Source organism: Branchiostoma floridae, chromosome 14, assembly GCF_000003815.2.
Source record: "Branchiostoma floridae strain S238N-H82 chromosome 14, Bfl_VNyyK, whole genome shotgun sequence".
NCBI lineage: Eukaryota > Metazoa > Chordata > Leptocardii > Amphioxiformes > Branchiostomatidae > Branchiostoma > Branchiostoma floridae.
Genome location: NC_049992.1, coordinates 16,625,420 through 16,647,261, shown reverse-complemented (window position 1 = coordinate 16,647,261; position 21,842 = coordinate 16,625,420). Strand labels below are relative to the sequence as shown.

General features: G+C 41.9%; 1 protein-coding gene across 3 annotated transcripts; it reads left to right on the top strand.

Annotated features, from left to right (window-relative positions):
* The first annotated feature begins 7,604 nt into the window (after positions 1-7,604).
* LOC118430588 (solute carrier family 25 member 35-like) lies at positions 7,605-21,564 on the top strand. Of its 3 annotated transcripts, none has more exons than XM_035841555.1 (5): positions 7,605-7,990; positions 8,736-8,884; positions 9,500-9,662; positions 11,773-11,991; positions 21,175-21,520. In XM_035841555.1, exons 1-5 carry the CDS (start codon positions 7,925-7,927, stop codon positions 21,499-21,501), a joined length of 924 nt encoding a protein of 307 aa, XP_035697448.1. In that variant the 5' UTR covers positions 7,605-7,924; the 3' UTR covers positions 21,502-21,520. The 3 variants fall into 3 exon arrangements, with proteins under 3 accessions (XP_035697448.1, XP_035697450.1, XP_035697449.1); XM_035841557.1 differs by lacking the exon at positions 21,175-21,520 and adding an exon at positions 13,410-13,958 and having other exon boundaries at positions 7,619-7,990; XM_035841556.1 differs by lacking the exons at positions 7,605-7,990; positions 8,736-8,884; positions 9,500-9,662; positions 11,773-11,991 and adding exons at positions 16,500-16,956; positions 18,697-18,845; positions 19,488-19,650; positions 20,636-20,854 and having other exon boundaries at positions 21,175-21,564.
* Positions 21,565-21,842: the final 278 nt, after the last annotated feature.

The window sequence follows — 21,842 nt, the reverse complement described above, 5'->3', positions numbered from 1 at the left end:
CACATTGACATTAGATCTACGTTCGACTCAAAATAGCTCTCTGCTGTTTCCAATGTAGTAATGACGTCTAGTCACAGTTACTGCTTAGATTAATATCCTTTTGATTTACAGTATTTCAGTAGATAAAACGAATGCGGTAAAGCTGGAGTATGTATGTTTATCATGCCACAATCTAAGGAGACCGAAAATAAACCATGGAAAGATTTTACATTAGGCTTAAATAAGGTAAAGGTAAGGGTAGTCATATGGCTTTTTTGAGGCCTTAGTTGCATGTTGTTAGACCACAGCAAGTAAATTTTATGCATGACATCTTGGGCGAGATTGCGCAAAAAAACAAACAAGATGGGTACAAGAAAACAAGATAGCCTCATTTTCAAAATAGACACCATAAACGTTGTAACAAGAAGTAAAGGGACAAAATATGGTAGCACAGACAACAAGGCATTCATTCCTGTATTCAAGACATGTACTGGTGTAGTAAAAGCGACACTACCATTAAACTAGAGTCATGGCTACCTCGCGAGTGCCACTTCTGCAAGTACAATCATTAGGCTACAACGCTCATTTTGGAAGTTTTTTTAAATTAATTTTGTCATGTTGAGCATCTTCAAAGATGTTTTTTTTTAAATCAGGCGAAAATCAATGATCGTGGGGATGTCATCCATACAAGTTACTTGCTGTGGCCTCAAGTAGTGTCTTTTTACCTTCCCATCATGCAATGTGTGCACACATTAATATCACTAGCCAGGGAATTGTGCCATGTAATATCATAGTGCCCCAACTTCACCAAACAGCAGTGTTTTTCTGAAAATACTATTGATTGATGATATGATACTACTTGTGCATCAGAAAAACACAAATGCACCAAAAAGCGCCCATGGAAAAGTAAAGAAAATGATGTTTGTTGTATTGTTTTTGTGATAATTGTTGACAAATATAATTTTCTTTACTTTCCAACTTGCTGTGGCCTTATATACTGTGTCCTGGACACTGTATTGGAGGGCGGAGCCCAACCCTCTCCTTTTACCACCTTATTTGTGTTGATTCTAGACTGCATGGATCTATAACGACAAGGTTCCGTGTCTATGCGGTTCCTATATAACATTTAAAGTTACTGTGCTATCTGTAGGGACCTGTCCTTGGTACTGAATAGACCAATAGTTTTCCTGTGAAGGTTTCCAATGTGTTTTCCTTCTTGGTTATACCCAATTAAACGTAGTGTTGAATTTCAGGGAAAGATAGAAGTACAGATTTGATAATAAATTAATTTATTAGTGGCCTTGAGCAAAATCAATACATTCGAGAGAAAGCGTAGGATGTGAAATCAAGAGGCAGACTTTAGCTAGTTTTACATGCATAAACCTTTGACGGTCGCATGAGGGCGCTGCTCCAGTAAAAAACTTACTATCACGAGTACGGTAAAGCTAAGGGTACAACTCGCCGTACGTACAAATAGGGCACGTACGTCTACGTGCCAAAACGTGGGCAAATCTTTTGGGATCCGTAAGTGGTAAGTACCGCCTCCGTACGAATTCGTACGGAATCCGACTGATTTTGGAGCATGCAGATACGCCGTAGAATTTTACGTGCAGGCAAAACTTTGTGTGCCATCGGGCTGCGGATTGGCCCCCCGTACGTGCCAGTACGGGTGACGCGCCTGCCGTGCACAGAAAAACGTGGCGGACGTGGCCTCCCCCCCCCCCAAAAAAAAAAACGTACGGACAAATTGCACGTACGGCTGTCTGTGCCCTTAGCTTAATAGACAGGTGCTAACAAGGGTCTCGGCATTTCCTTTGCATTTGAAAATTGACCTGCAATTCTACCAAGATGAAACGGTGGTTATGCGCTGTATACATGATTACAATTTCCTTCCCTTTTACGTTCTATCATAGAATAATTACGATATCCCGAGTGCGTCAATGTTACATAACAGAGTAAACCCATAGACTATTAGGAGCTCTCTCATGCATCAACATCAGCCAAGGTCCTAGTGAAGAAGATATACATAGGCAAGGTTCAGTAAGATTCCGGTTTGCAACAATATGATTTAATATGAAGGTCTGGATTTCCAAAAGTACCATACTTTCAAATAAATTTATACGTTCACCAGTAAATAACAATGATAGTTATGATATTGACTGTTCTGAGTTATAGATAAACAGAGAGAAATACACTGCTATCAACAACCAAATCAGTGTATGTCTTTGTACAGCCCGACACATTGCCGTCTGTCTGCTGCTGTTTCTGTGGGATATCTTAACACATGAGTCTCCATTCTAATGTTCTGATTAAGATATAACTAGCAGTCGTCTACACGTGTATTGGGCTGCTGAGGAGACCTTCACGGGACCTTCCTTGCCTTGGTTTGAGGCTTTTGCTACGCAAACGTTGAGGTCCTTTTTGCGGCGGTGGGACCAGTGGCATGCGGAGGATGTGGCCAAAGAGAGACCATCTATTGCGGTGGAGTTCATTACCTCCATGAAAAATGGAGGTATAGTTTTTGGTGTGTCTATGTGTCTGCCTGTTCGTATTTCCTGATATTTGTGGTCAGCATAACTTAAGAACATCTTTGTAACGATATTTGGTACGTGAGTAGGTGTGGGCAAGGCGAAGGTCAAGGTCGATTTGGACCTCCTGGTGTGTGAACTTAGTACTGCAGCAGAACTGATTTTTTTTGGTATCTTTTGACTTGGACATGCTATGGTCTTGATTTTTTATGGCAGATAGCTTGTGATGTAAGGAAGAAGTGAGTCTTAGTGATGTATGTTTGTGCCCTTTAGCAGCTTGCTCTGGAACTGCAGGGGCATTTATTTTGTAACGGTGATCAGCGCTTGTCACTTGCTGTACAGCTTGCTGTTACTACCGTGGTTGCCTGGAAGTGACCTGTTATACGTCTGAGAAGTTTCCGGTGCCTGTAAAGACTTCCTGGATCTGTTTTAGGCTGCATACTAGTACTATATCTCCGTAAAACTCTTGGATTACTTTTGAACACCGTGCTAAGGCTGGGTACTCCGTGCATGACTGGGCGGCGATCGGTAAGCACTTTTGAAATGGCGGTAGCGCCAGGAAGCGTGAAAGTGCTCTCGGACTTGATTGGAAAGTGAAAGTAGAGACCTGCGGTCAGCGCCCGGACCCTAGCGGAACTGCGGAGCTTAAGAAATGGGCGATGACGCACGCCCTGCTTTTGTTGCCTACATTTCCTGCCCAAAGTAGGTAATAACACGTCTTAAGAAGGCGGGATTAAGAAGTGGTGTTGACGCAACAGGTACGCAGGTCGCTCCGGCAAATCGCGTTCATTGGTTAAGGTGATATCTCACTACACTCGGGGCGCCGGTGTGGCACTGCGGGGTTCGAAACATTATTCAACGAATTCTGGAGATAAAGAACGAATTTTCTTACTTTTTTTGTGTATTTTGTTGTATTTTGTTGTCATACTTTCACGCTTCGCAATATCTATATTATAAAAGATAGTCGAAAATAACACAACAGTGCAGCAGTGACCGAACCCCGCAGTGCCGCACCGGTGTCCCAAGCGCACTGAGACTGTAAACCTTTAGCTATCAGGAGGCAGTGTGGAGAGATACATGTACGTGCAGCAATAGAATCGGAGTTCCCCGATTTCACAGACAGTTAGGTCCAGGTTCAGGCCCGGACAGGGACCTGGTCCTCAGGACCTGAACCGTACCTGTATGTAACTGTATTTCCTGTACCCTACCTAGTTCATTGAGTCGCATAACGACCGGATACACAGGAAGTCGACGAACGACCGTTCTTCCAGTCGATGAAACAGCTTCCTCCTCTTCCCATCCTCTTCTAATTCTCTTCTAATTTGGAACTGAAGCTATATAGAATAGAATGGATGGCAGGTAGTGCATAGGGCTGCGCCTGTCTCCGTTTCAGTACCCCTTAGACCACACAGCGTTGAGCAATCACTACAGCAGCTAGTCCACTGCAGTGTTGTGTGTTCAACTACCAGGCTCTGTCCCAAAATGCCGGGTGCTAAGCACATGTGGAAAGCATTATTTTGTCGTTTTTAAAGTCTCAGATCGGATATGGCTCAGCCAGGGATCGAACCCACGACCTGCCGAATGCAAGATGAACACTCTACTAACTTGGTCTAATACAGAGTGCCATCAGGCTACAAAATAAAAACAACACGGTGGAGAAATTGTGCGCAACGAAATGAGAGTCGGTGATTGCAGCTTCTTACACCTATGTAATGATTTACTTATTATGCAGTGCAAGGGTTGACATATTAGCAACAGGTGACTATTACTGGTACCTTTTCAAGGTAAGTTTTGATCCACTCACACGAGAGGGTGTCCTACTGTTTTCGCATCGTTTTTACATAAAGTAACACAGAGCATTATCGTAAGTAACCTTCTTGTCATTGTGTGAGAATGTTTTTCTTTCATTTCAAGCCTCCAGCCTCTTCAGCAACAAAGTTAGAACAGTGCTGAAATAATTGAGACTATCTTGAATACACACATACAGGTGCAATATGCAAGATAATCATGGTGTTTTTTTTAAATCTTGACAACTTAGCATTAGACTAGTTTTAGTGAAAACGTAAGTGTACACAAAGCATGGTCCTAACAATTTTAAAAAATGTTATTTGCGTCTTGCTGTCTTTTATACATGCCTTTCGTGGCGGGACCCTGGAATCTATATGCTCCATGCAGAGGTTGGGTCGCGGAGATTGCAGTGGTCGGGATTTTTACTGGGAGCGGTTGAATTGCGAGGAGCCTACTCTGGAGCGAGCTGCCATTCGGTGCCACTCAGGTGACCCCAATACGACAGTTATTGCTCAGAGGCGGCCATTGGACTGTAGGTTTTTAACCACTCACATCGGGAAGGACCCCTACTTAATTTTAACGTGCTCGAGATGTGGCTGGACGGCCGTAACCTAGGTACTCATTTAAACCTGAGTGAAGTGAGGAAAGTCGTGTAAAGTGCTTTTCCTAAGCATTGGGACAAATCAAACCCGTTACCACTGGGTCTGGGTCAAACACCTTACCGATTGCGCCACACTCTGCTTGGAGATTTAATACCGGAATCAACTCTGCACGAAAATGAGGAAATGAAGCGAATGACGTTAATGTTGTTTGTGCAAGTTTTTCAACGGAAGTGGCAAGCCGGCATGCCCTTTTATGGCATTGATTTCTGTTCAGCCACTCGTAGGGGATGTAATAAGGGAAACTCCGATACTTCCCGTCAACTCTTTGCCAAACGAATAAACAAACAGGAAATGTTGTTTCCAGAAGATCAAGGCAAAGACGGCCGTTTGAGGATTTAAAAAAAAATGACATTAATTATATCAGTTGCATAATATCAGACAACCTTAAGGCATAATACTTTTCAATACTAAGGCTAACAGACAAATGGTACCATATTCCAGCTAGTGTAACCTCAAAACATATATAGTGGCTGTGTTTTTGTGTGATCTGGAGTAGAATAAAAAGACATTGAACATGTATTTTTTCATCTGTCCTTTAAAGGGGCATTCCACTCCAGAAGGGGGTGGTGTTTTCCAATAGATGATGTGTCAATGAATACATAATTAGCCGAATTTTGTGGAATTCACATTGCGCGATGTATGCTTTGTAAAACAATATGATACCCACCAAACCCATGCAGACCCTACTCATGCACTCCCTATACGCATACTCACTTTGTTTATGGTGCGTATTTTCGGGATAAATGAGGATCACTAAGCACACAGAGAAGGCAAATTGCTCATAAGATAGCAAAGAACACATAACAAGAACAGATTTCTTAGTGATCCTGAAACTAGCTTTGTAACCTTGCCTAAAAGTTTTGCATTGTATTCAGCCATAGGATTAATTCAATCAGAGGGTACTTTGGGAGTTTAGTGGAAGACTGAATGCTTTTGCGGCACGTGGGGCAACTGGGTACTTTATCGTATAATGTGAAGTAGTATGTATTTATTACTTCCTAGAATTAATATCTATCGGAAAATAACACTCCCGCGTGGAGTGGAATGCCCCTTTAATTGGTGATAACTTTATTGTTAGATTTTATAAGATACAACGTATGTCAACTTTTATTACTCGAGAAGCTGACATCTCCAGGTTGGATCTAGTTCTTTTCTCAGTTCTGTGGTCTTCTAGGGTAGGTATGGTTCTTTGACGTGTCCCAATTTCACCTGGCGTTTAGCTACATAGGTAGTGTGTGTAGTCCAGTGGTTAGCGGCCCTGCTTCAGTGGAACTAGAACTAGAAGCCGTGAGTTCGATTCCGGTTGAGTCGCTCACCCAACGCTACCGGAAAGGGTTGCAGTCCTTTGGTCCACTGTTCATTGTGCTTGTCGAAAAGAGCTAGCCAAGGGGAAATTTCCCCGGTACAATGAACCGTTGTAAATACTGTACATAGCGTCTGTCCTCTCTGTCACGACCAGTGGAAGACTAGGTCTTCAGTGAGCTAAACTGGTTCGAGATCCCTTTCCTTTCCCCTTTTACGTATCCTACGGCTGCAAAATTCTTTGACAAAAATGCAGTTTTAGAAATTGGAAAAATATATCAAATCTTTCCCCGAAAGTTTGCTGCCGATTGCCGGATGGCCTGTGGCCAATAACCCCTCTGCCGGCTAAACTCCTTCCCATACTGTATTGTATTGTGTATACAACCATTTTTTGATTGACATGTATGTAACAAATTTTGTATGTACGTCTTTGTCTTGTCATGAAGTCCAGGAAGATTAGTGGTACATCACTAATGGATTTTTTAAATAAAGTCTCAAAGCCTTAAAGTCTCAAAGTCTCATTTGCCAAAGCAAGATCTGCTTGAAGTTGGAGATTATTCCGAAACAGGATCCTGACCTGATGAAGCAAGGACAGCGATCGGTGATCAACGATGACAAAGAGTGTTTCAGCTGTTGTGGTTTTCCCATAGTAGAGTCTACCCTCCAAGCAGAGGTTCAGCTCCAGATGGTCATTGACGCGCATTTTAACGTTTTTACCGGGCTTTATATTTTGTACAGCTTGACTTGTCCTGTTTGCTGGGACAGTATTTTTCTCACGGACATCTACTAAAACTTTGACAGATATACGACAATAGATCACAAAACAAAATAACAAGGACGCTCAAAACATACCCTGAGCCACGCACCTGCTTGAAATATGACAAATTCACCCGACATCGACATATTTGGATTATTATTCAAGCAGAGGTTAGATTCCGGTGTTGTTGTTTTTTTGTTTTGTTTTTTGTTTTTACTTCATTTTAGATCTTTTAGGCGTTTTTTATGTGCCCTCTATTTTATGAGGATGAATCTTTGTCGGCCAACCAAACTACCCATTACCCACCTTCCATCCTAAACAAAACGCCTAAAAAGTCGTCAAAAACCAGCCGGGACCCTAACCTCTGCTTGAAGAGTAATTCAAGATTGACAATAACATGTGACGCAATAAAGGGCGGGGTCACCAGTCATCTCAGGTCACTCTTGTTCCCAGTACCTTCATCCACAAAGCACCTACTCAGACTTTACAATAAAACCACCCTTCCAAATTGCTATTGTGACTACATTTTGTTATAATGAGCATTGATATGTGAATTAATATCGTTTTCGTCTGACGTTTATTGGATTAATGACCCAATTTTTTAACCGCGGTACTGGGAACGAGTTGAGGTCAGCCACCCCAAATGGCGACACGCCTGTTCCTGCATGCTGTGCGCTCGTGAAGATGAAAATTTTGTCGTTTTTGCTCCTTTTCTTAGGTTAAACGTCGCCAAACCTCAGCTCAACAAAGCATGAGGTTGATAAAGACTTTAAGGTCTTATTTAAAAACTTTATGTCCGCCGTGCTAGCTGTTGAAATTGTCACTTCGCGTCTCATGCAAGTTGTTGTTGTTTTGGGGTCATCTTATTTCCGAGATTTTCTTTTAATGTTGACCTCGACATTATCACAATGACGGAGTTTCTGATCGGAGGGTTTTCCACATGTGGTGCCTGTGTGTTTACCAACCCACTGGAGGTGAGGATTATCTTTTTATTTCAGCAAAAATGTCGTTCCCACCTCTGCCCCCCTCCCCCCAAGTTTAAAATTACTGTGTAACGTTACGCAACAGGTTTTGCAACATATTTAGGAGGGATTTCACAGTCTGTTGCTTCTTTTCACCTTCATCTATGGTCATCTACTGTGATCTATTCTAGGGCAATATTTTCCCCTCACTTAGTATACTAGGTCTCATATTGACAGAGTTCAAAACAGGTCTATTTGTTTTGAGATATTATGCGTAAAGTCACATAGGCATTACCATTATATATATTATATATTATGGTCAAATTGCAAATTGAAAAAAACATTCTCACATAATCCTTTATATTACAACAAGAAAGTTTGTAATATAAAGGATTATGTGAGAATGTTTATTTTACCCATTTGCTTTCTACTGTTCAGCCTCTACACCATGCAAATTGTTGAAACAGTGCTGCATGCTGAAATAACTGAGACGTGTTACATATCAAAGCGGGAATTATTTGAGCACTTAGCAATTTGCAATTTGACCATATAGTCGGTTTAATACTTTTTTTAGGGAATGACCTTACTTAAAACAACCTGATGATAGATTGTTCCTCAAGAGTGGTTGACCCTCCCCTCCCTAAAGCCTACATTCGGCAAGTTCTTGCTAGGGTTTGTGGGTAAACGAAAACATTTTATTTCATCGGTTGTATGAGGAATGTCAAAATGTACGACCATATCCATTTCCCCTCTCCAGGTTGTGAAGACCAGAATGCAGCTCCAAGGCGAGCTGAAGTCCCGTGGAACGTACCAGCGCCATTACCGTAACGTGTTTCACGCCTTCTTCACCATCGGCCGTGTGGATGGACTGCTGGCCCTACAGAAGGGCCTGGTGCCCGCGCTATGGTAGGTGGAACATGTGGTGCTAGTTAGCATCAGACTTACAGGTGACATAGACTTACTCTAACATGCATGTGCATGTAACCTCTTATTCTTAAGAAAGTGATGCTAGACCCTCACAAATATCTTCTGTAATGTCAGGTTATGCAGATAGAACATGTGACTAAGTGACCAGAGGATCCTAAGTTGCAGGAAGATTATGGCGCCCCCCGTCTCTGTTGAGTGATGGTTGTACTAACTTGTAGAGCCCCGTTGTAGATCTAGAATTCCTCTCAGTTTAACTCTGATGCAGACTTACTGGCCGCTATTTTGCATAACCGGTGCAATGGCCGAGTGGGTAGAGTGTTCGCCTTGCATTTGGTAGGTCGTGAGTTCGATCCACGGTCGAGTCATACCAAAGACTTTAAAAATGGTACATGCTGCTTTCTCTGCTTAGCACTCAGCACTAATGAGGAAGGGTATGAAAGTTAAACACACATCACTACCAGCGGACCAGCCCCCTGCTGTAGTGACTTGCACAAATGTGTGGCCCAAGGGCTTCGAAGTGGAGATGGGCGCCACCCTAAGCATCTGCATAGATGCACGGGCAACTTTAACTTTTAATTTTTTCATATTTTGCAGGTACCAGTTTTTCATGAACGGCGTTCGACTGGGCACATACCAGAGCCTGGACAACCTCGGCCTGACCACAGACAGTAGTGGGAACGTGGTATGGTGGAGAAGTATCATGGCAGGGGCAGCGTCTGGTTGTGCAGGGGCCTTTGTCGGTAGTCCTATCTATATGGTCAGTACACATGTCATGTCCAGCATCTAATACAGCTATACATCTTTTAAATGAATAGGAAAATGTGTTATATAGCGATTCTCGGAATCTTTGGAGTGTTTTTTGCTGTGAAAAGCTGAAAACATCATTGTTTACAGTGTGTGACTCTAGCACTATTGAAACTTAACACCCCTGTGAACACTCAATTTTCTCTTTACCACACAATTAAATCACTGTGAACTTAAAGACATTTACAGTATGTACATATCAATCATTTTCAATCCCTTTTGTTAGCAAGTTATGGTCTTTCTGTTGAATTTTGTAGTAATATTTGATGACAGTGCTTCCAAGAACAATACGTAAGAAAAGCATCAATATTTTTCATGATTGGTAAATTGTGAGTACATAAGTTCACACAATATCAAGCAATGGACTAAGAAAAGAAGTTATTATTGAGGAGCATGTCCCTGTTACATGGCCACGGTGAAGGACAACCTAAAGCCACTAGTATACAAAGGGCCATATATGGGCATAGAGTGGTACCACCTCAGTCACGCCCCCAACACGCCCACCCACCCACCAATCACAGGCCATGTTTACCTTTAGTTTAAAGGAGCCCATGACTTTTTGACCCCCTTTCATTTCCCTATTGTTATATTGTTGTGGCAGCAATGATGAATGTCTGCTTGCTATGTGTATTAGTGAACTTTGTCATGTTCAAATAACAACTCAAACATGAAAGCAACAGGGAACAGAAATGGGGAAACACATATACAAAATTCCTGTTTTGAATTCATAGTGATGAATTCATAGCTAATGCCATGCTGATTTAATTGTATGCATAAACTACTGGGTACCTAAAAACTGATGCAAGTGTACGAAGAAAAAACTAAAAAGAAGTTTGGTTCTACGTGACCAGGAAGGTTGAACAATTAATTGAACACACTGGTCATGGTATACCAAATATCAAATTATGCCAAATAGCAATTACTCAAGCAACAAGATAAGATTTTAATTTTCCAAAATCATATCGAGTTGCTTGAGTAATTGCTTTTTGGCATATCTTATTACCTGGATGTCTATCCTTTATCAATGCAAAAGCGGCCTGCAGGCCGATTTGAGGTTTCATGAATAAAAAAACGTTCAAAGAAACAAACAGATATCAAATTCTTTATTTTTGTTAATTTTTCTTTGACTTTGGCTTGCATTCTACAACACTCGCCAGTATCCATTCTTGGCGATTTTTAAAAAATTTGCTGAATATATTTGCTCACTTTTACAGTATGGCCACAAACCTTTTTTTTTAACTGACAAAGAATTGATGCACTTGCAGAATTCATCCATGAAAGTCAGTGTGGATTAAGGCGTATCAATAACTGAAAATAATACATATAAAATACTGTTATTTAGTAACTGTTATTTAGTAACTGTGGTAAAATGTTGTGTAGGTGGTCGGACACATCACAACAATGACTATATGTACAATCAGATACCAGAATTAATGATTAACCTACTTCCTTGTCACTATATCAAAAAAGTACGTTAGCCCTTATTGTTATGTTAACTAGGATGTTAAGCTTGTTTGTTTGTTTGTTTGAACCTTATTTATTCATGAGAAGCTCAAATCGGCCAGCTGGCCACTTTTCATTGAGGTCATGAGGGAGGTCAGGGTCATATAAAATATAATACAGATACAGATTACATTGAGTACTATTAGATTCATCAACCTATATCAGTACACATACTTGGTACAAAACATATAGTGGTGCAGATGGCTCAGTGTTCATAGTCCGTGTCCGTTCGTTTTGGTCAATACCTTTTACTTCAAGAGTCTCTTAAAGCAGGTCAGATTTGGAGCCGTACGTGTGTTTGGTGGTAGGTTGTTCATTAGACATTGGGTCCACGGTAGGCTATTGATCTTCTGAAGGTCTCTCGATTCGGTTTTGGGACAACTAGTTGACTACTTGTGCTTTGTCTGGTTGTCCGTGTACTCTGGTCCCTTTATTCTTTACCTCTAATTTATGCTTTGGTAATAGTTGTTGCCATACATGTACTGTGTACAATTGTCGTGCAATAAAGTTCTCTATATTTGCACCCATTGCCAATAGTCTGCTGCTGATTTTTATTCCAGGTGAAAACCCAGCTCCAGTCCCGGTCAGCCTCCACCATTGCCGTGGGTCACCAACACACCCATGCCAGCATGACCCAGGGGTTAAAGGGCATTTATGCAGAGTATGGCATCATGGGACTGTGGCGAGGGGTGAGCGGCGCCATGCCGAGGGTCACAGTGGGGTCAGCAGCCCAGCTCAGCACATTCGCTATCTCCAAGGAGAAAATACAGAACCTGGGGGTAGGATGTCTTTGAATTTCTCTGTCTCTCTCTCTCTCTCTCTCTCTCTCTCTCTCTTGACCATCTGATGACAAAAAATGGTTTATGCATTTTCTAGTCAAAGTTTAAATACTAGTTAGCCACTCTGACTTTGTTATATGGATGACATCTTGGTGTTCATCAATTTCTGTCCAAAGAAATTTGCAACCATAGTTACACAAAGAATCCAATTACAATATTTATTTGAAAATGAACACTAATTTTGTAGAATGTCAAAGTCGATTCCAAAGTCCAAGAAGAAGAAGAGAAGAATAAAATTTATTGTTTGGTATACAAATGTCTATGTTCAGTCATTTCTTCCTGAAAACTTGGATTTCATAATGAAGACAATTTTTTTTAAAAGTTTTATTTTATTTGCAGGCTCACAGTTTTGGTGTGCTCCCAAGATGTCATCCATATAATTAAATCAGTATGGCCTTTGTAAGGCCATGTTGATTTGATTATATGGATGACATCCGCGCTCGCACCAATTTTTGGCCGTTCCCCCCCAAAAAAAAGTTTTCGACCACACAATAAATTGTGCAAAGCAGCTGTAAAATGAGCACAAATATTCTGTAGATTGAAAAAAAAGTATCAGAAAACAGATAACTAATCAGTGAAAAGCCATAGAATGCCAAAATAAATCTAAAGTCAAAGAATAAGATGCGAAAGGACAGAAAGAAAAAATCTACTGTTGGTAGGGGGAGGTACCAGTACAGAAATTTCAGGTCCCGTTCAGGTCCAGAGGATCATTTTCAGGTCCGAATCTGAATCTGATTGTCTGTGGAAACTTAAGAACTGGCAATACTCAAAACAATGGTAATTGGTCAGTTTTGCTACAAAGGAATCTGTTTGGTGGATTATTGGACTCCCACTGGCATTTAAAAATCCCATCTCCAAGTAATAAAGGCTACCTGTCTCTGTACCTTTGACTGTAGAAACTTGGTACAATTGACTATAAACTCTACTTGACTTCCTTTTGTTGTCTTCTTGGCCCCCGGTAAGACCCCAAATGCCTGCCGACATAGTGTGTCCATTTTGTAATTGGCGAAACCTGTTCCTCTGATTTTTTTCCAGGTCTGTTTTTTTTCGGATTGGTCCAAGAGGAAAAAAAAAATGTCTTGCACCCATATAATGTACTGGTCCCTACACCTAACTGTTGGTATACCATGTGTGTTTAGTCCTATGTTAAACCTTCCTGGCCACTTTGATTTCATACTGGAGGCAACTTTTTTTTTTGGCCAAACTTTTTTTTTATTCGCTCGCTCGCATCAGTTATGGAGTTCCCAGAGGATGTCATCCATATAATCAAATCAACATGGCCTAAGCAAGAAAAGAGAGAATATTGCTTTGATATACTGAATGGCCCTTGATTTATAAATCATTCTACTCTCTTGCAGATCTTTCCACACAACAGTTTTGCAGTGCCGATGCTGGGTGCCATGGTGAGCAGTGTTGTCGTGGTAACGTTCATGACGCCGTTTGACGTGGTCAGCACACGACTCTACAACCAACCCGTGGACGCCCGTGGGAAAGGAACGTTGTACCGGGGAGTTTGGGACTGCTTCAAGAAGATATTCCACAAAGAAGGAGTCTGGGGATTCTACAAGGGGACTGCAGCATCGTATTTCCGTCTGGGACCGCACACAATTTTGAGCCTACTTTTCTGGGATCGCTTCAGGGAACTTTACTTACATCTCGGGAAGGGTGATTCTGCAGTATAGGATGGACAGAACCCAGGACTGAGATACAAACAAACTTGCAGTCCAGGGTCATTCCCTCATCTGGATGCATACTTGTAAACGCTAACGTGATTGATCCTGTTTTTAATTCAATTTATACAAATGAACAATATATTGAGAAAAAACAGACGTTCCAGATTTCGTCTGACATCTTTCTGCAGTAAACGAAAATGGATGCTTTCTGAATAAGGGTCACCTGTAATTTCTGACTAAACAAGAAAGCTTCTGAAAAAAGCTGGCCGGTGCGTATTTTGGAAAAAGCCTGGATGTTAAACAAAATCACATGAAAAAAAGAGTTTTTAAACATCGAATTACTAAATTGGTCTGTTTTCTATTCAAAAAACATTACATGAGATTTGTCTAACAAAGAAAAAAAATTGTTACAAGTGGGGTACGAACCCACAATCCACGGCTGCAAAAGCAAATCTCTATATCCACCCAGCACGTAGACCGCTCGGCCACGCTAACTCCATTGCGTAATCGTGCGTATAGAAGGGCTATAAGAAGAGTTTGGTTAGATTGACCGATCCATGCATCCATGCAAACCAAACCGTTGAACAAACGGCTTCTCTCGCCTCTAAGCCGGTGCTACGCACCGGCAAAAACTTTGGTCTCACCCAACTGTCTGACTGATTGACTCCATTCTTTCTGTGCCTTTACAAAGATTGGAGTCGATCGGTTGAAAGTTTGGGTGAGTCCAATTTTTGTGTTGGAAATTACAGTATAACGTTATTCAGAAAGTTATGAAAATGAACGCTTACTTAAGACTTTCTTTTGTAAGGATTGAATGAGAAATATTTTATTTTTATTCCTAGATGCATAATCCTTTCAAAGGATTGGTAACTTGGTACAAGTTTTATGGAGAATGGAATGCAAAAAGAGAGAATATCGGAAGATGTGACAGAGTGTGGGCATGTGATGACAATGGCGGGACAGATGATTGTTTTAAGTGAGTATCTCACTGAACTATGCTGATGCCAAATTGTTGAAAGCATTGCCATTAAAAGGCAATTTTCAATGATTAAAGATACATCAAAAAGAAATTTGCAGTGATAAAAGGATGCTGGTGCAATTATAAGATTTATCACTTGCACCATTCTGTGCTCATTTGAGGCATTTTACGCAAATCGGGACTGATTTGCACCACTTGGTGACATTCTCCTACGCAGTCGTGTCAAAACTCCTTGTGTTTACCTCTGCTATCTTGTGCACTCAGACCAGTTAGGGACCGCCCTACTTATACATATTAATGAGCTTGCCCTTATATGGCAGTCAGCCGTTGGGGATCGGGCGTAGGAGAATGGAGCCATGTAATACGTAACATGATTGGCTGATAGCTTCCCAGCGGCCTTTGCGAGACAGCTTGCGACAACAAAAAGCCCAAGAAAAGCCTATTCTCTGATTGGTTGACAGCTGGTTTGTGTCGACAATCATAATAACCACTGATTGGGCATGAGATAGCAGGGCCCCATAGGCTAATGCCGTTGGGGACCGGGTGTTAGGAGGATGCTTGGTGAATGTCTGGTACAAAACAGTGCATTCTGGTGTAGTCCAGTGATACACATACTTAAAACAAGGTTTGTTGGAAGGATTGGAAGTGACGTCAGATAACAGTGCTTAGAACAGTGACCAGAGGAAACTGTGTGAGCCATGTATGTTCAGTATTTCTCTTAAGTATAAATCAGGCAGTGATAACGATAACCCGTACAATGAGGGTATTTTCATATTATTGTTGCTTTAACTTATATACTCATTTTAGATTTATCTATAAATGTTGACAATGTTGCTTCATCAGGCTGGTATGACATGCAATCATAGGATAATGGGATCTTTTGACTTGATTTCTAAGATTTGGGTAGTGTTTTTATCTTAGATGGTGTCCAGGCAGTTTGCTGTTGGTGCTACCCAGACTGGGGTAAAAGCTGCAATCAGTCAAGCTATTGATAAACAAGAAATTGATGATAAACAAGAAATTGATGATCTCATTCCTCTGTGAATTGTTGTTAATTTCTTGTTTCATCCGTTACTGTTGATTGTGAATTTTGTTGCTAACTCTATCTATTCCATGTTCTCAATTGCTCCTATAAGGCAACAGAAATTCATGTAGCAGGAAATTGAAGACAGGAAATGAGATAACCTTTCATGTAATTCGAAGACCTTTGACCTAACTTCCTGTCAGTGTCCCAAAGTGTGTAGCAACTATAACCTTGGGCCAAGCCATCTTGCCAACCTGTGAACTCTATTTCCTGCCTTAATACATCCTGCTACTCCACAACATTCAAACATCAACAAACATCGAAACAACAGACATCATACTGAAAAAAATAGCTCCATTTTTATAAATAGATTGGGAAAAAAAGCAATCAAAATATGGAAACATCTTACATCACACTTTTTTTTTCTAGATATATGTCCAAAGATGGCGCAGATCTGTAACAGTGTACATTGCAATACGATTGAACGTATTGTAGATTCCTTTATTTTTGCGGCGACATACTTTCGCAGTAGAATCGAGGCTTTTCTCTGTGTTTTAAGTTCACGGCTGAAGCAATTCTATAGTATAGTAGTAATACATTTTAAATGTTCATGATGGTGTCGCGAATTTACCTACATAAACACTCATATAGTAGAGTTCCTTTAAACACAACTAGACGTCGTACTCACATCTAACGTTTGATGTCTGTCAGGCACCAACATTAAGATTTAGAATAACTGGATCTGCTTCTCGCTGCGACTTTTAGCTGATGTAGGTGGCGCTGCAGCAGCGAGAATGCCGTCCCAAACGTTATCGTTTGTATACACCTTCATCTCTGGATGTGAGTACTATCCTGGTTGTGTTTAAAAGAACTTTACTATATGAGTAATTACCAACCCCATGAAACTAGTTACGGATACATGGAACACTGTGGGTCTGGAACAACACTTACTGGACGGACAGGTCGATTCCCGATCTGTTTCCGGATCCGGTCCTTCGTAACATACCTGTAGGACAGGTCATCACAATAGCCTGACTGGTGAGCCATCAGAAAATGGGGCAGGTGACCTGAGGTAAACTGTGCCGGCTACTTGTCTGTACTTCACGGCGTGTCTGTCATATTTTCTGCACCGGTGCTAGCTGTTCGCTCTGCTCTTGTTCACTATGGCGGAGTTTCTGATCGGAGGGGTTTCAGCGTGCAGTGCCACGCTGTTCAGCAACCCACTAGCGGTGAGAACAATCATTTTTTTCTATGTATAAAATATACCACATGTATACACGTACAAACATGTAGTTTGCGTATATGCCCCCTCCTCAATACTTGTACAATAGTATCCTAAACATGGTGTAAAACTTAAAACTTCTACCGAACAAAATATGCGCCTTTTTCATTATGTCACGGTTAGATATTGACAGGTGTCCAAACCTATCATATAAGCCGAGTCACTTTGTTCTCTTGCGAATCTTGAGAACAAAAGTCTCTTGAAAAAGACTCGGCCACAAGATTTGATATTAGACCAACACTAAGGGCTGGTGGGACCGCGTGGCACGATCGGGAGCACGTTGGTCTCAGGCCCGAGAGGTCACGGGTTCAAATCCGCTTGCCGTGTCACCGATCTTGTGCCCTTGGGAAAGGCACTTTACACGACTTTCCCCACCTAATATTATAACTCAGGTGTAAATGAGTACATAGCTGCGGCTGGTGGCAGTGACAGGCCTTTGTGGTGGTGACAGGCCATAGGGGCATGTTCGGGCATGACGCACCCGCCATGACTCATGAGTCAGGGGTAGGAGGAACCCCTTGCATCCTTGGTCGGAAGTCCTCCTAGGAGACGGAAACTCCAAACAACAAACCTGCATCTGCTGGGGCCGTCTTACACGTTGCATACAGTTGCCCCTGTAGGACAACTGCGCCAGTGGACGAGAGGGTGGAGAAGGACGTGCACACCCCTCCTTCACCTTAAAAACCCAAGTGCAGGCCAGGCAGACGGGTCGCCTTAAAAGATCTTAAAAGCCGTCTGCCTACCATTGTCTTCCGAGACAGACGGATGCCAACAAAGGGCTATAAGGAAACCTCACCCTATGGCATAGCTGACAAGCTCGTCCTAATCTATGCTCGTCCGTTTCCGGATTCCAAATAATTCCTTAATTGGAAATGGATCACAAGCTTATAACTTTCCGACCTATCACAACTTGCAAGAAGGCTAACTAGCTATGTCATGGGGTACGATTCCCCTATAACCCTTAGTGTCAATCTGCGTTAACAAAAATATCAATATCTTGGCTTCCTAGTCACTTTCATCCTTGTTGTCCTCATCGATTATAAACAGACTCCAAAAAGCCTTTCCCTTATTTGTTACTTTTCTATGACTTTTATGTTGCACGGCTTCTTTCACATGTCGCTTTCAAGGACAGTACGTCGTGCTGCCAACTAGATGACATTGAAGGTTGCGTTGAGGTCGTAGTTTTATCCAGCTACATTTAGAAGTTGAGAGAACTGGTAGAAATTGGCTGAATAGCAAAAAAATGATTCGTCAGAGATGTTAGTCGTCCAAGAAGAAGAAAGTCATGTCCAACAAAACGGACGATAACTCCTCTTGCAAAGCACTCATCGTATATGGGTGCTTCACTACTGCCATCGCGTTTAATATGGGCACCATGTAAATCATCACGGTGTAAGGTCATACAGAACATTGGTCCAAACGAAGGCCTTCTTTAACCACGGTAAAAAAAAAGAAACCTGAAGTGATGCGGCCACGTGTCACGGTCATCGGGACTAGCCAAAACTATCATGTATGGAAACGTCCAGGGATGGAGAAAGTGGGGGTAGGCAAAGGGTTGCAGACAGACATGACACTATGTGATCATTAAATATTTTTATTTTGGAAAAGAACTGTGGTGCACCAACGGTGAAATAGTTGGAATATAGTTAGTATGGCAGCCGTGAAATGAGATCTTCTTTCACCACAGGTCGTCAGAACTCGCCTGCAGCTCCAAGGCGAGCTGAAGTCCCGTGGAACGTACCAGCGCCATTACCGTAACGTGTTCCACGCCTTCTTCACCATCGGCCGTGTGGACGGACTGCTGGCCCTACAGAAGGGCCTGGTGCCCGCGCTATGGTACGGAGGAAGCATTGCTATTAAAAAGTCATTGGTTTCAGCTAGGGGGTAACGGTACAGAAAATTCACGTACAGGCACGGTACAGGTCCAGAGGATCAAGCCCAGGACCTGAACCTGGGCCTAATAATCTGTGAAAACTTGTGAATGGACGATACTAAAGAAAAACCCGGCCAATTTCTTTACAAATGATTCTATTTGGTGGAGTATCCGACGTCCAATGGCATTTTCAAGAGACTCGATGCTACAGACAGATTTGTATATATCTTTGGATGCCGCAACTCCCATAATGCAAAGATAGGCAAATATATCAAAGACTGCTTTGCTATTAGAAAAAGTAATGAAACTCATGTATAGCCCAACTTGATTGTAACACTATATCAAAGACTTGTGTTAGCCCTTCTTGTTATGTTAATTAGGATATGAAGTCTTATTCTATACACCTATTTTGTACTTTGTGTAACAGTCGTTGCCATACATTGTACCATGTACAAATGTCGAGCAATAAAGTTCTTCTATCATGTAAGCAACATTAACTGCCTCAGAGTCTGTTTTCTGTTTTAGACCTATAATGTGCTACTAGTAAGATGAGGTGTTGTTAGTATTATATATGCTAGTATAAATGTCTATTAATGTTTCTGTAGGTCCCAGTTCTTCATGAGCAGTGTTCGACTGGGCACATACCAGAGCCTGCACAACCTCGGCCTGACCACAGACAGCAGTGGGAACGTGGTGTGGTGGAGAAGTATCATGGCAGGGGCAGTAGCAGGCTGTGCTGGAGCTTTTGTAGGCAGTCCTATCATCATGGTCGGTATATGCGTCCTGAACTCAATCTTCTATTTATTCTGGTACAAATTGAGCAGTGGTCACTTTCTATGCCTCATCTAGAATACCAAGGGTGCACAAGTCAGATTTCGGGGCAAAATTATATAATATGGAGCCCTTCATCAATATTCACCAAGTTTTTAGATAATTGAGGTCAGTACTTACCAGCCGACGTTCTTTTGAAAATCACTATAGGTAACAAGTTTAAACTGTGATCAGAGATAAGTGGGTCGTGTGCCTCATTCCGGGTTTGATGAAATGACTGGGCTGTCTCCCAGGCCTGTCCAGCAGGCCAGTCTAGCTGGCCTGACAGCCCAACCTTTTCATCAAACCTTCTCATTCTATGAAATCTACGAATCATCATCAAAATCTTTAAACTAGAATGAAGTTGCCTGACTTTTAGCAGAGCTGATGTTCACTCGTACACCTTTAATAGGTCGCAGCTCAATTGTCCTTCTCTCTCATAGCATCCCTGAGTTTCAAAAGGATGTTGTCTACAAAGTATTGATCGCAATGATACAGTAAAGTGCCCAAGAGGATCACTCGGGGAACAGATGAAATCTCGTCTATGTACAGGTCACTATAGACGGGATTTTCAACTTACTTCAATAATGAATCGTAAATGGGACTAAGGGACTGTCTTAAAGTGGTCACATTGGCCAGGTGGCCCTTATGTAGAGGTATAAACAGGTTTAAGCTATACAGTACATATATGCCCTTAAAAAGATCATGTGAAGGGTTGATACTAGAATACATGTATTGGAAGGTTCTTGAACACACACACAAAGTAATACTCACTCCCAACGTTTTGGTGTCTATAAGACACCATCATCAGGGTAGAATGGCTGGACTCACTGTTGCTTATAGCCGATGTAGTAGGTGGCGCTGCAGCAGTGAGAATGCCTCCCAAACGTGACTCAGTTTGCATTCCCCCTCATCTCGTGCCATGTGTTGACCTTTGTCCCAGGTGAAAACCCAGCTCCAGTCCCGCTCAGCCTCCACCATTGCCGTGGGTCACCAGCACACCCACGCTAGTATGACCCATGGGTTAAAGGCTATCTACGGAGAGTATGGCATCTTGGGACTGTGGCGAGGGGTCAGTGGACTCATGCCAAAGGTCACCGTGGGGTCAGCAGCCCAGCTCAGTACATTCGCTATCTCCAAGGAGAAAATACAGAAGCTGGGGGTAGGGCATCTTTCATCTTTGTAAAAAAAACATCAATGGCAAGTCACGACAGATTTTTGTCATTTAGTCAAGTTTCAATGTCCAAATGCAAACTAACTTTAAACTTAAAGGCAATATCTTATAATAATTCAATGTTATATCATGACAGTCTCTAAACTCTAAAAAGAAGCAAATTTTTACAGATAGGATAACAGCGTTTCATTGCAAAGTACAAAAGGCACTTTTAATGGTGAAAAGCAACTTAGCATGCCTCCTAGTAGCTTTCTTTAGTGCTACAGAGGATTTAGTTGAGCAATAATGCGCCACTATGCTTTTTGCAGATCTTTCCACACAACAGTTTTGCAGTGCCGATGCTTGGTGCCATGGTGAGCAGTGTTGTCGTGGTAACGTTCATGACGCCGTTTGACGTGGTCAGCACACGACTCTACAACCAGCCCGTGGACGCCCGCGGGAAGGGAACGTTGTACCGAGGATTGTTGGACTGTTTCGCAAGAATATTTCAAAAGGAGGGAATCTGGGGGCTCTACAAGGGAACTGCGGCATCATATTTCTGTATGGGACCTCATATAATTTTGTGTATGCTATTTTGGGATCAGCTAAGACAACTGTACTTGCATACAGGAAAGTTAAGAGACTCACAAAAGTAGGATGGAAGAAACTCCGAGGAGTAACGGAAAACCTTCAAGGCTTCTCAACAGAAACTTTTAACATTGACGTAACATACAAACACGCAATTGTAACGGAAAAGGCATACAGAAGATATCAGAAGCTAGAGTGGAGTGTAACATTAAAATAAGAGATACTGTTCTTGCCGCGCTTTGAAATATCCATATCCATCCAATGGTGCTCTGTGCTGTAGTAACGTAAACGTTACTTTTACAGTATAGTAGAATTGAATGGCTAACACGTTATGACACGGAAACAGCGCACTGTTGATCTACTTCCGAATACAGGGCACAAAATATTATCTCATATGTTCTCTCAAACA